The sequence below is a fragment of the Archocentrus centrarchus genome, chromosome 13, assembly GCF_007364275.1.
Source record: "Archocentrus centrarchus isolate MPI-CPG fArcCen1 chromosome 13, fArcCen1, whole genome shotgun sequence".
Taxonomy (NCBI): domain Eukaryota; kingdom Metazoa; phylum Chordata; class Actinopteri; order Cichliformes; family Cichlidae; genus Archocentrus; species Archocentrus centrarchus.
Window position 1 is genome coordinate 18,384,377 of NC_044358.1, and position 15,060 is coordinate 18,399,436.

General features: G+C 43.3%; 2 protein-coding genes across 2 annotated transcripts; both read left to right on the plus strand.

Annotated features, from left to right (window-relative positions):
* Window positions 1–4,031: 4,031 nt before the first annotated feature.
* Window positions 4,032–4,970, plus strand: LOC115790393 (odorant receptor 131-2-like). The gene has a single exon (XM_030744229.1). The coding sequence runs from the start codon at window positions 4,032–4,034 to the stop codon at window positions 4,968–4,970; it is 939 nt and encodes a 312-aa protein (XP_030600089.1).
* Window positions 4,971–12,146: 7,176 nt separating this feature from the next.
* Window positions 12,147–13,085, plus strand: LOC115790394 (odorant receptor 131-2-like). The gene has a single exon (XM_030744230.1). It carries the CDS (start codon window positions 12,147–12,149, stop codon window positions 13,083–13,085), a length of 939 nt encoding a protein of 312 aa, XP_030600090.1.
* Window positions 13,086–15,060: the final 1,975 nt, after the last annotated feature.

Here is a 15,060-nt window from a genome sequence, read left to right on the forward strand (position 1 = left end):
AGCCCCCTTTTCTCTGAGTGCAACCAATTGCATTCAGAAGTTGCCTGATTGTTAATGACTAAAAAGAGTCCACCTGTGTGTAGTCTAATCTCAGTACAAATACAGCTGCTCCGTGACAGCCTCAGAGGTCGGTTAAGAGAATATTGGGGAGTAAACAGCATCATGAAGTCCAAAGAACACAGCAGACAGGTCAGGAATAAGGTTGTGGAGAAGTATAAAGCAGGCTTAGGCTATAAAAAGATTTCCCAAGCTTTGAACATCTCACGGAGCACTGTTCAATCCATTATCCGGAAATGGAGTATGGCACAACTGTAAACCTACCAAGACAAGGCCGTCCACCTAAACTTACAGGCCGAACAAGGAGAGCACTGATCAGAGATGCAGCCAAGGGGCCCATGGTGACTCTGGATGAAATGCAGAGCCACCATTTTATCGTGGATTAAAATTAAATATTAATTGTTGACTCTGCATATATATATATATATCTATATCTATCTATCTATCTATCTATCTATCTAGAAGCAAGGCATAAGGGATGACTAACTTTCAAAATAAAGCAGGAAGTGAGAAAAAGTAATTAAACAGGGAAACAGAAATGCAAAAGAACTTAATAAAGGAAAATTGATGTAAGAGGATGGGACGCTGAGGGAGAACTAAACTCTAACACAACTGGGAACTAAGGTGCCGTTTACACGAAGCCGTTTTCACTGGAAACGGTGTCGTTTTGATGCGTTTCAGCCTTTCGTTTACACGATGGCGTTTCAGAAACGATCCGCGTTTACACGAGGACATGTGAAACGATGAAAACGATGTAGTTCCCATGCCAGGCCACAAGTTGGCGTTGGTTTTCTCTTTGCAAAGTTTGTTTACGCAAGACGCGCATGCGTGGAGTGACACAGTAGGTAGTGCGGCAAATTGTTCATTACTTACAAAACGGCCAATGTGAGAGGTTTTGTGTGGACCGATGATGAGGTTGGATCGCTGCTGCACACAACGCTGAATTACAAAACGGTAAAAACACAGGAAAAGCATAAGAAGCACTCGTGAAACCGCGAGTACTGTTTATCAGTTTGCGCGTGCGCGAAAAACTGGCCGTCGCAACCGTAGTGCGCATGTGCGAGTCGAGCGTTTTCAAATCACCCCGGTTTCAAGTGTTTACACGAAAACGCAAGCCAGTGTGTTTCTGAAACGCTCCACTCTGGACCCCGTTTCTGAAAGACATCGTTTTCACTCTGTTGTCGTGTAAACAGAAGGGCGAAACGCATCAAAACGACACCGTTGTCGTGTAAACGCAAGGCCGAAACGCATCAAAACGACACCGTTTCAAAATGAAAACGGTCTCGTGTAAACGGCACCTAAGAAGTAGATGAAATTCTCTCAAGAAAATATAACACTAAGGAAATCAAGAATCACACTGAATATTTAAATAAAACTTGAAAGTCCAAATATTCAAAAACACAAGGATCAACGACCCAAGACCATGATAGTAAGGTGCCTTTGTACTCCTTCACCTGGTTCAAACTGTAAATCAGAGGTCCCCAACCCCAGGGCCCAGGGCCGGTACCGGTTTGTGGTCATTTGGTACCAGGCCGCACTAAGGGATCATCGCAAATATTGACACTTTCCAAAGTGTACAAACCGTACGACGGGGGGTGGCAACACCTGATGTACGCTTTTCAAATAGTTAAAAAATGTTGGTCAGAACTGCGTGATTGAAGCGCTGTGTAGTGTTGCCAACCTGGAATTAGCAGCTCTTCAGGACCCCCCCCGGGACTTTTTTTCCAAAAAGCAAACAGTGACAAATTTAGTGACTTTTTTTAAAACCCTTTTTCTGTTTTCTTTTAGGACAGTAAATAGCTGCTTTCCTTACTGAGAGGTTGGCAACAGTGGTGCTTCTGCCTGCTCTCTGTTGAACAGTCTGTTTCACTTGTGCGCCACTTTACTATTGCGCGGTGTGTAAGGAACAACATGGGCTCTGGCCTGGGGGATCAATTCAAAAGCTTCATTGAATTTTCTAAGAATAGGCCATTAGCGATTCATAAAAAGACCCTCTACTTTTATCATGATTTTGTCAACCTGTTCATATTTTTGCATGACGATATTAAGCGGGAGCAAGCTGCGAGTGCCGCGCAGCTGGCGTGGAAAAAAGCAAAAGCTGCCGGAGATAAATACAGCAAGCCTTGTAAAACATATGCAGAAAACCACAGAAAACCATTGTGGATTTTATTCAGAAGGTATGTAGTACAACACCCACAGGAAACAAGTCTGAAATACAGACCAAGCCCTCGCTGCAGTTGTACAGGACCTGAATGCCCTGCAATAACAGGCCAGACACCCCATACTCTCACAGCACCTCCCACAGGATACTCTGAGGGACACGGTCGAATGCCTTCTCCAAGTCCACAAAACACAGGTAGTCTGGATGGGCAAACTGCCACACACACGCTAACATCCTTGAGAGGATAACGAGCTGGTCCAGGTTGAAAACTGCATTGTTCCTCTTGAATCTGAGGTTTAACTAACAGATGGACCCTCCTTTCCAGCACCCTGCCATAGACCTTACTTGGGAGGCTGAGGAGTGTGATCCCCTGATAGTTGGAGCTCACCCTCCGGTCTCCCTTCTTAAAGATGGGGACCACCACCCCAGTCTGCCAATCCAGCGGCACTGCCCCAGATCTCTATGCAACGTTGCAGAGACTTGTCACCCAAGACAGTCCTACAACATCCAAAGCCTTCAGTGACCTCACCCCCAGTGATGGGCGAGTCGTCCCCCTCGTCCCCAGACTCTCCTTCCACTATGGAAGGCGTGGCAGTGGGATTAAGGAGGTCCTTGAAGTATTCCTTCCGCCACCTGACTATAGCCTCAGTTGAAGGCAGCAGCGCCCCACCCGCACTGTAAACCATGTGAGTAGAGCGGTGCTTTGCCCTCCTGAATCACCCGATGGTTGGCCAGAATCGCTTTGAGGACGACTGAAAGTCTTTTTCTGTGGTCTCACCGAACTCCTCCCACACCTGAGTTTTTGCTTTGGCCACCGCCCGAGCTGCCGTACCTATCAGCAGAGCCTTCTGTGTCAGACTTCTCTCCAGTTCCTTCCTTCATATGCCTTCTCTACTTTTATGATCAGGCTTAAAATTTCCCTTTTTGATAAATCTAAAGTTAGGGCTGGATCGAGTGACCTTGGACCATTCCTTGGTTACTCTAAGCTACTACGGGACCTCCAATGAGGGGTTGTCCTTCAGTCCCGTCTTTTTAATCCCTATGTGTTTACCTGCCCCTACTTCTAAATATCCTGTCCCTTAATCTTTTGTCCTGTCTGTTTGTGGAATTTCAATGTTCACCTTTTTTCTTTTGTCTTTCCCCTCACCCCTTTACCGGCCACAACAGATCATTGCCCCTATAAAAATGTGGTTCTGCCGGGGGTCTCTTCCTGTTAAATAGGAGTTCTTCCTCACCACGCTCATCCAGAGCTGTTATGATCATTGGGCTTCTCTCTCTAATATTTAATTTATTAATATAATGTCATAAACTAATAAAAGAAGCCAAACTCTGTCAGAGACAATCTTTTTCCATTAATAAGTTTAATTAATCCAATAAGGATGACATAAAGTATGTTGTGGTGACAACATTGTAGTGCTATTCCCTTCAGAGTCACACGCACAAATATATCTTCCAGGTGAAGACAGCACCCAGAAGAAGGGTGTTAGAAGGGTTTGGTAATTGTCTGTATCTATATATCTGTATCACAATAATGTATCTGTGTACTTTTTAATGTGAATTTCAGCATTTGCAGATGTTAGGAGTGTTTCTAAATGACACAGTTTAGACAAAAAATAAATAAATAGATGAGGTGTAGCACTGCCTAAGATTCTTTTATATTTTTATATTATGTATTTCTTAGGTATTTTAATGCATTTTATTAAGTTGTTTTATGCATTTTATTGTTTTATTGTATAGCAATTTGTACCCTCTGGGGATTTTAAAATGCTTTATGAATAAAGCAGGATTGGATTGGATTTATTTACACTGAAACATGGGTGACAACAGCTCATTCATTGCTGGTGGATCCTTAATGGGAACATTCAGTGACCGAGCGATCATAGTTCAGGTTTTGGTAGGACTTTTCCTTTGCATTAACCTTATGCTGATCATAACTTTTCTTATGAAGGACACCTTTTACACATCCATGCGCTACATCCTATTTGCTGTCACATTACTGTCTGATTGCCTCATTTTAATTATTACAAATCTGTTGTTGATCTTAAGCTTTTTAAATGTCTCTATACAGACGTGGTTGTGCCTCATTGTATTTGCAGTGGCATCTGTGTATAACTTTGTCACACCAGTTACTCTGACAGCAATGACTCTGGAGCGCTATGTGGCCGTTTGTATGCCTCTGCGTCATGGAGAGCTTTGCTCGATACGCAGCGCTCTGCGGTGCATCCTCATCATTCATGGGCTCAGCTCTGTACCCTGTATTGTGACTCTGTCAATCTTCTTTGCATCTGTATCATTAAGCTTCTTCAGATTGTACCGGGCTTGCTCTGTGGAAATGTTCATTTTACACAGTTGGCAGGGTCATCTGAGGTCAGCTATAAGTCAGTTTTACTTCTTGATTATGTGCATTGTCATTGTTTTCTCCTACATTCAAATAATGAAAGTGGCCAAAGCTGCATCAGGAGAGAACAAAAAGTCAAGCCACAAAGGGCTCAGAACAGTGGTTCTTCATGCTTTCCAGCTGCTCCTGTGTCTCATCCAGCTGTGGTGTCCATTCATAGAAGCTGCTGTCCTTCAGACTAATTTTATGTTGTATATTAATGTCAGGTACTTCAACTATATAATGTTTAATCTCACTCCTAGATGTCTAAGTCCTCTCATTTATGGCCTCAGAGATGAAAAATTTTTCCTGGCACTAAAATATGACATTCTCTGTCCCTTACACAGGAACAAATCTGTAGGGTTTTCTAACTGACAGCCAAAGTCATTTACAAAGAATCATTTACTCACTGAGCATGAATGTAATGATGAGAGTAATAAGTAAGTAAGCAGTATATCCTCTCAATTTAGTTTCCCAGCACCTGATGAAATGCACTTATAGTTCTCTGCTGAGTATATTTGAACTTTAAACGGACTAATCCAGTTTAGCTGGGGTAACATGAAGGAACGATTTACCGCTGTTCGTCACGACAGTGAAAGTGACAGAGTGACACCTGAACACCTGAAAACTATGTAATATTGTATTTCTTCCCTTCTGCTTTAATTTCCTCTGTGTGCACTTTGTTGCTTTGTAAAAAATATCCTTAACGTGGACCTACTGTGCTCCATTTTTCCTCTGCTAGAGAAGCTTTTTATGATTCACGGTTCAAAATATTTTTTAAATAACTCACACAAGACCGTGGTGCAGCCTCACATGTCATCCCCCTGTTTTAACTCTTTTGTTTTTTTTTGTTTTTTTTTAGAATGTCACCTTCTCTGTAAACCAACTTTTTTCTGACTGGCTCCCCATCACAATCAGGAAGCTTGGACAGAAAGTGTGCAGGGGTTCTGTGATTGTAGCCCTATTTGTGCACCTGAGATAACAATTTTAGGAATATTCACTCTCACAGAGGCTTCTGAACAGCCATGAGCATTTGGCTCAAAGTAGCTACTCCCACGAAATTTTAAATTGACCCCGTCCTTTCAGATTATGATCTCATATTGCAGAGCCTGTTTCACTTAACAATTTGCAATCTGAGTTGCAGTTATATCTCATTCCTGAGCAAAGATATATTAATTTAAGCAACAAAAAAAAATTGTGCATTTTTTGGTCATTGTTTTCATTGGAAATACAAAGTAAGCTTTGTGACCCATGCCGTAGCAGGGCCGAAATGGGTAAAAAAAAAAAAAGAATATTGACTGATTTTGATGAAATCCACAGGATGGACCCATCACATGGATAGTAATATGGATATGAAGTTTGGACACTATACAAGATTCCATTTAGCTTGTAGGGTGAATGGAATTTCAACAAAATTTGTTTAACACTTTATTACAACTTAAAATGTTTGTGGCAAACTAAGACCTGCCTGCCCATGCGCAGAATTGTTGCAAGTGGCATTTTTCTTGCAGACAGGGACTTACTAAACACATCTAAAGCATCAGTGTCTGTGTCGGAGGTAGGGTTTGGAGTGGTGAGGGTTGGAAAATTACACCTTTTTTTCAGTACTCACTTAAAATCTGTGAAAATGATCTGATTTTTCTGGGACAAACACCGTTGAAATCAACAAAATTTCAACTTTCACACTACCTGCCACTATTTGCAATCTGATTAAAGTGGTGCAAAAACAAGGCTGGGATACCTTGGCCTTTTAGGAGCATGACGCGGCGGTAGGTCATAAGAAATACTGTCCCAGATCATGACATTGTTCTGGGTGCATTGTGCATTGTATCTATTCAAAGTGACTACCTGGACATATATTATTTGGCCATGTATAAATCCAGGACAAGTTTAATAGTAGTCTTCTGCTGGAAATGTTTTTATTTCCCCAATTATGATATTTAGGGCTCGAGCACAACCTGTGCGAAGGCCCTATTGTATCTGCTTTTGATTATTTAGGCAAATGAATTGCTTTTTTGAGGGCCTTTTTTGAGGGCCTAGACAAACAAAAAAGACCACTAGGTCCAATGCCCTAAACCCAACAGGAAGTCTGCCATTTTGAATTAAATGGGTGATTTTATTTAATGCCCTCATACTTTCTCTAATAAGTCATAGGTTTTGGATGATATCAACTTCATATTTGGTTTGTTTAATCTACACACCAGGGGGATTCTAAATTTTAAAAATGGTGAGTTTCACCAGAGGGTGTGGTCGTGGCGCCACAGAGAAATTCGATCATCCACCAGGAAATTTTGATTGGCTCTCATTCATATCTACATGATCCAACTTGGATCAAACTTTCTCAGTAGGATGAGGGTCCACCCCTGAACACATACATATGACAATATTTACAGTTGCAGGTACAGCTCCAAGATGGTTGTGCAGAACTATCTCAAATTTCCCCTGGAAAGCGTTGGCCTTACATTGTTTTCTAAACAGAGTTTTCATCAAAGGGTGTGACCCTGGCAGAATGGCAACTTGGCAAAATGGCAGTAACTCAAAGCCACATTGCCCAATCAGCGTCAAACTTTAGTGGTTTGATAAGCCTCCTGCTCTGAACACAATGATATGCATAAAGTCCCTAAATGTTAGAGCGCCACCTATTGGGACCCTGAAATATCATGAAATACCATGTTTTTTGCATAGCCCTGGAGGTACATTTTATCTACATAACTGAAATTGTGCAGGCTCATGTAACATCCTAAGACGTGCAAAAAAGTCTCTTGGACCTATACCCAAAACCCTACAGGAAGTCAGCCATCTTCAAATTAAGGTGTTAATTTTTGCCATTTTCAGGCCTGCTATTTGAATAATCTCCTAGGGCATTTGACCCAGTCAGACCAAAAGGGCTCAGCATCACCTAGACAAGTAGGGCATCAAAAGTTGTTAAAGGTTTTGTAGACTATTCAACGGCCTTGTCACACAAGGCCAATAAATTTGGCCTTTGTTTTTCTCTCTCACAACAAAATTGTTTTTGCACTCGTTCGCACATGCTTTGCCTGATCAGCCTAAAAATGTAATCACTCATAAATAGACCCAGGCTGAACCTGTAACTATGGATTCAAGGCTATAGATGCCCCTACAGAAGCAAATGAAAATTTGTATGGCGGTCGGGTGCAGTGTGTGTCGGGCGGTGGCCAAGGGCGGAGGCCCTGGTGGACCGATCCCTCGCTATCGAGACTGGCTACTGGGACATGGAATGTCACCTCTCTGGTGGGGAAGGAGCCTGAGCTAGTGCGTGAGGTTGAGAGATATCATCTAGGTATAGTTGGGCTCACCTCAACGCATGGTCTGGGCTCTGGAACCAGCCTCCTGGAGAGAGGCTGGACTCTGTTCCAGTCTGGAGTTGCCCTCGGTGAGAGGCGGCAAGCTGGGGTGGGTATCCTCATATCCCCCCGGCTTGCTGCCTGCACGTCAGAGTTTTCACCAGTGGATGAGAGGGTTGTTTCCTTGCGCCTTCAGGCCAGGGAAAGAGTCCTGACGGTTGTTTGTGCTTATGCGCCGAATGACAGTTCAGAGTACCCACCCTTTTTGGAGTCGCTAGGCGGGGTGCTTGAGAGTGCTCCATCCGGTGACTCCATCGTCTTGCTGGGAGACTTCAAAGCTCCTGTGGGCAATGACAATGAGACCTGGAGGGGAGGGGTGGGAGGAAAGGCCTGCCCGATCTGAACCCAAATGGTGTCTTGTTATTGGACTTCTGTGCAAACCACAGTTTGTCCATAATGAACACACGTTCGGACATAAGGATGTTCATAAGTGCACGTGGCACCAGGACACCCTAGGTTGCAGGTCGATGATTGATTTTGTAATTGTATCACCAGATCTGCGGCCGTATGTTCTGGACACTCGGGTGAAGAGAGGAGCTGAGCTGTCAACTGATCACCACCTGGTGGTAAGTTGGATCAGGTGGCGGGGGAAGATGCTGGACAGACCTGGTGCACCTAAACGTGTTGTGAGGGTGCGCTGGGAACACCTGGCAGAAGCCCCAGTCCACGAGATCTTCAACTCCCACCTCTGGTAGAACTTTGACAGCATTCCGAGGGAGGCTGAGGACATTGAGTCTGAATCGACCATGTTACGCACCTCCATTGTTAAGACTGCTGCTCAGAGCTGTGGCTGCAAGGTGGTTGGTGACGGTCGCGGTGGTAACCCCCGAACCACATGGTGGTCACCGGAGGTGAAGGGAGCCATCAAGCTGAAGAAAGAGTCCTATCGGGCTTGGTTAGCCTGTGGGACTCCGGAGGCAGCTGACAGGTATCGGCAGGCCAAGTGGAATGCGGCTCGGGCAGTGGCTGAAGCAAAACTTGGGTGTGGGAGGAGTTTGGTGAGGCCTTGGAAAAAGACTTTTGGACAGCATCGAAGCGATTCTGGCAAACCGTCAGGCAACTCAGGAGGGAAAAGCAGTGCTCCACTCACACGGTTTATAGTGTGGGTGGGGTGCTGCTGACTTCAACTGAGGCTATAGTTGGACGGTGGAAGGAATATTTCAAAGACCTCCTGAAACCCACAGACACGCCTTGTGAGGTGAAAGCAGAGTCTGTGGATCAGGGGGATGATTTGCTCATCACTGGGGTGAAGTCACTAAGGTGGTTAAACAACTCCTTGGTGGCAGGGCCCCTGGGGTGGACGAGATTTGCCCTGAGTTACTGAAGGCTCTGGATGTTGTAGGGCTGTCTTGGTTTACACGCCTCTGCAACACTGTATGGAGATCTGGGGCGGTGTCACTGGATTAACAGACCGGGATGGTGGTCCCCATCTTTAACCTTATACCTCCGAACGTGTCGAATGCGACACAGTGTACTTCAAAAGTGCTGCCGTTTGCGGACTTCAGCAACAAATACTGTAACATCCCTATATGGCTGTGAAGTGCAGTTTCTGAGCTTTCAGGAATCGTTTGAATTTTTCCAATAGGACAAACAGTCATGGAGTTACGATACAAAGTTGATACGCCACGATTTAACCAGCTATTCGCTGCTAGTAAGGGCAAATAATTGACGATTCAGTGACGATTGCCTGGCCTTATAGGGTTAAGAAGGGAGACTGGAGGGTGTTCTCCAACTTTCGGGGGATCATATTCCTCAGCCTCACCGGTAAGGTCTATTCCAGGGTGCTGGAAAGGAGGGTCCGCCCATTAGTCGAACCTCGGATCCAAGAGGAACAATGCGGTTTTTGTCCTGGTCGCGGAATGCTGGACCAGCTCTTTATCCTTTCAAGGATATGTGTGGGATGTGTGTGGGAGTTTGCCCAACCAGTTTACATGTGGTTTATGGACTTGAAGGCATTCGACCATGTCCCTCGGGGTATCCTGTGGGAGGTCCTGCAGGACTATGGGGTATCTGATCCATTGTTGTGGGCTGAAGTGAGAGCTTGGTCCGTACAGCCGGCAATAAGTCGAACTCATTTCCTGTGGGTGTTGGACTCCACCAAGGTTGCCCTTTGTCAACAATTCTGTTCATAATTTTTATGGAAAGAATTTCTAGGCGTAGCCAGGTGGAGGAAAGCTTGTGCCTTGGTGGCCTCAGAATCTCGTCTCTGCTCTTTGCGGATGATGCGGTCCTGTTGGCTTCATCGGGTGGTGGCCTCCAGCTCACAGTGGAACAGTTTGGAGCCGAGTGTGAAGCAGCTGACATGAGAATCAGCACCTCTAAGTCTGAGGCCATGGTCCTCAGCCAGAAAAGGGTGGCGTGCCCTGTCTGGCTCAGGGACGAGTTCCTGCCCCAGGTGGAGGAGTTCAAGTATCTCGGGGTCTTGTTCACGAGTGACGGGAGAAAAGAATGGGAGATCAACAGACGGATCAGGGCTGCATCTGCAGTGATGCGGACGCTGCACTGGTCTGTCATGGTGAAGAGGGAGCTGAGTGTAAAAGCGAAGCTGTCGATTTACCGGTTTATCTATTTTCCTACCCTCACCTATGGTCACGAGCTTTGGGTAGTGACCGAAAGAATAAGATCGTGAATACAAGTGGCAGAAATGAGTTTCCTTCGAAGGGTGGCTGGCCTCTCCCTTAGAGAGGGTGAGGAATACGACCATTCGGGAGGGGCTCAGAGTAGAGTCGCTGCTCCTCCACACCGAGAGGAGCCAGCTGAGGTGGTACCAGATGACTAGGATGCCTCCTGGGTGCCTCTTGAGTGAGGTGTTGCAGGCATGCCCTGTCTCTCTCCCCTCAGCCCAACCTGCCACATCAGATGACTGCCCCTCCCTGAGCCTGGTTCTGCTGGAGGTTTCTTCCTGTTAAAAGGGAGTTTTTCCTTCCCACTGTCGCCAAGTGCTGCTCATAGGGGATCGTTTTGACTGTTGGGTTTTCTCTGTATTATTGTAGGGTCTTTACCCACAATACAAAGCGCCTTGAGGTGACTGTTTGTTGTGATTTGGTGCTATATAAATTGAACTGAATTGAACTGAATTCAAAGTCAAACTGATTTTCTGATGAGTCATTGACTAAAGAGTAAACCTTTGGAAAGGGATCAATACAGCACAGTCTTTCCACTGGCATTGACCAAAGAACAAAAGAGCTACACACAGGTTATTAGAGCTGAAACACAAATTTTCCATCATACAATGCAGAGTGCCCACCTAACACCACTTGTTTCTGTTGAAAACTAAGATATGAAATCTGATTGGTTGGAGAATAGCTCCTTATTTAACCCTTGCACTTAAATCCATCAATCCATTTTCTTCTGCTTATCCAGGGCTGGGTCAAGGGGCAGCAGCCTAAGCCGAGAAGCCCAGGCCTCAATCTCCCCAGCCACCTCCTCCAGCTCATTCAGGGGGGACCCAAAGCGTTCTTAGGCCAGCTGAGAGTTATAATCTCTAAAGCATGTGCTACTGCTTTGCTGAGGTGTTTTTTTTGGAACCTCGCAAGGTGTTCATAATGAACTCATCTCTGAGCCAGAGTGGGCACTCAAACACACAACCTTTTCCTTTTTTTCTTTTCTCTTTCTCTTCACCCCCTTACCGGCCACAACAGATCATTGCCCCTATAAAAATGTGGTTCTCTTCCTGTTAAATAGTTCTTCCTCACCACTCTCATCCAGGGCTATTATGATCATTGGGTTTCTCTCTCTAATATTTAATTTAAAAAAGTACTGATAGTAGTGAGTCAAAACAAGAAAAATGAGAACATTTACTTACTTTAAATTTTATCTGGATGAACAATTGTCATAAACTAATAAAAGAAGCCAAGCTCTGTCAGAGCTGTAAGTTTAGCCAATCCAATAAGGATGACACAAAGTATGTTGTGGTGATGACATTGTAGTACTATTCCCTTCAGAGTCACATGCACAAATATATCTTCCAGGTGAAGACAGCACCCAGAAGAAGGGTGTTAGAAGGGTTTGGTAATTGTCTACATCTATATGTCTGTATCACAATAATGTATCTGTGTAATTTTTAGAGTTAATTTCAGCATTTGCAGATGTTAGGAGTGTTTATAAATGGCACAGTTTAGACAAAAATAGAGATGAAGTGTAGCACTGCCTAAGATTCCTTTATATTTATTTACAACACTGAAACATGGGTGACAACAGCTCATTCATTGCTGGTGGATCCTTATTACGAACGCTCAATGACAGAGTGATCATAGTTCAGGTTTTGGTAGGACTTTTCCTTTGCATTAACCTTATGCTGATCATAACTTTCTTCATGAAGGACACCTTTTACACATCCATGCGCTACATCCTATTTGCTGTCACATTACTGTCTGATTGCCTCATTTTAATTATTACAAATCTGTTGCTGATCTTAACCTATTTTAATGTTTCCATGCAGATGTGGTTGTGCCTCATTGTATTTGCAGTGGCATCTGTGTATAACTTTGTCACACCAGTTACTCTGACAGCAATGACTCTGGAGCGCTATGTGGCCATTTGTATGCCTCTGCGTCATGGAGAGCTTTGCTCGATACGCAGCGCTCTGTGTTGCATCCTCATCATTCATGGGCTCAGCTCTGTGACCTGTATTGTGACTCTGTCAATCTTCTTTGCATCTGTATCATTGAGCTTCTTCAAACAGTACCGGGTTTGTTCTATGGAAATGTTCATTTTACACAGTTGGCAGGGTTATCTGAGGTCAGCTATAAGTCAGTTTTACTTCTTGATTATGTGCATTGTCATTGTTTTCTCCTACATTCAAATAATGAAAGTGGCCAAAGCTGCATCAGGAGAGAACAAAAAGTCAAGCCACAAAGGGCTCAGAACAGTGGTTCTTCATGCGTTCCAGCTGCTCCTGTGTCTCATCCAGCTGTGGTGTCCATTCATAGAAGCTGCTGTCCTTCAGAACAATTTTATGTTGTATGTTAATGTCAGGTACTTCAACTATATAACGTTTAATCTCACTCCTAGATGTTTAAATCCTCTCATTTATGGTCTCAGAGATGAAAAATTTTTCTGGGCACTAAAATATGACATTCTCTGTCCCTTACACAGGAACAAATCTGTAGGGTTTTCTAACTGACAGCCAAAGTCACCAAAGAATCATTTACTCACTGAGTATGAATGTAATGATGAGAGTAATAAGTAAGTAAGCAGTATATCCTCTCAATTTAGTTTCCCAGCACCTGATGAAATGCACTTATAGTTCTTTAATCCACAATAATGAGAAAACTGACTAATCCAGTGGAGCTGGGGTAACATGAAGGCCTCTGGTACCTTCATCCACACGGTATGACAGGTTTATTTCCTTTTTTATTACCTTTGAGTAATATTTGTATGCACTGTTTGTTATATACACTGTTTTAAATGGTTCAATAAAAAGGTCATTGCAAAAAAATCGAGTAATTAAATTTTCATTGCTTAAATTAAACAACACAATTTCTAAAGCGAATGTTGCTTTAAACCTATCAGAGGTGATGTTGTGAGATACTTTCATATTAACTGATCATTCAGGGGTAAATCTATCTTTATTTATCTATGTTGCTCAAAAAAAAAAAAAAATTAAAGGAACACTTTGACATCACATGAGAATGCAATGAAGGTATGTAATATAGTATGAACATAGAACATAGCCTGATGCTGATGTCAGGCTATGTTCCTCATTAAAGATGAGGAAGTTTCTCATCTTTAATTTCCTTTTGCTGCTTCCCCTAATTCCTTTCACAGTCAGCCCTACACAGACGTCCTTCATCCTCAAATGATCGGGATATTTCTTGACTTTGAAAATTTACAGGTGTGCTGTGGAAACCGTGAAAGTGTCTGTTTTTATTTAACTACATATAGCTGTGCATTTTCCCTTTTTTTTCTGGTTTTGTAATCACACTGTATGTGTGTTCTCTCATCTTTGCAGGTGTCTTTCTGCAGTATTGATGCTAAGATCCACATCTACACTTTAAGTGACATTTTCAATGACACCATCTAACCACACTTCAACCCTTGCAGCAGCAGATCAGGAAGGAATGATATACCGCTGATCATCACGCCAGTGAAAGTAACAGAGTAACACCTGAAAGCTATGTAATAAAGCTATGCAGTATTTCTGTAGTGTGTGCACTTTGGTGCTCTGTACAAATGGATAAACTTGGTCAGGGTTTTGTATATGCACCTATCTATAAAACTTCATTAGTGGCTTCTTAAACCTTGCTGGTGCCAGATGTTGGTGCCAGATAAAATGTTTTTTATGTCTGTCATTTTTTCTGACGTCATCATCTGAAGATCAAGTACAAAAGTTTTACTTTAGCTTTTTTTGAATAGTTGATTAAAAGATTTATGGCATTCTCATATCAGTATGTTAAAAATGAAAAAATGAAACTGCAATAGTTATTACATGGAGGAGATAAAATGAACAAAAAATCCTTAAAGTGGACCTACTCTGCTCCATTTTTACTCTGCTAGAGAAGCTTTTAATGATTCACAGTTCAAAATATTTTTTAATTTACTCACACTAGACTGGGGGACATCTTCACGTCATCCCCCTATTTTGACTATTATTTTTGTTTAATGTCACCTTCTCTGTAAACCAACTTTTTTCTGATTGGCTGCCCATCACAAACAGGAAGCTTGGACAGCAAGTGTGCAGGACTTCTGTGATCACAGACAGATTTGTGCACCTGAGATAACCATATTAGGAATATTCACTCTCACAGAGGCTTCTGAACAGCCCTGAGCTTTTGGCTCAAAGTGATTACCTGGACATATATTATTTAAAACTCTGGCCAGGTTTAAATCCATAAGCCATTATGCTGTTTTCTTGTAGTCCTCCTCCAGTACCTACGTGAAGCGAGGTTCCCCTTGATGGTGACGAAGTGAGGTCCGAAGCGGCACCACAGCTCAATGTACACAAAAGACGGTGGAGAGTTTCACTAGCCGCTACCTGCTAACATATGCTAATGTAAATTCCTTGTTCTGCTGTAGGGTTGCCACCCGTCCCATATTTACAGGACGGAAAATACGGAAATTACTGAATCGTCCCTTATTTGGCAGTTAGGAACAATTCT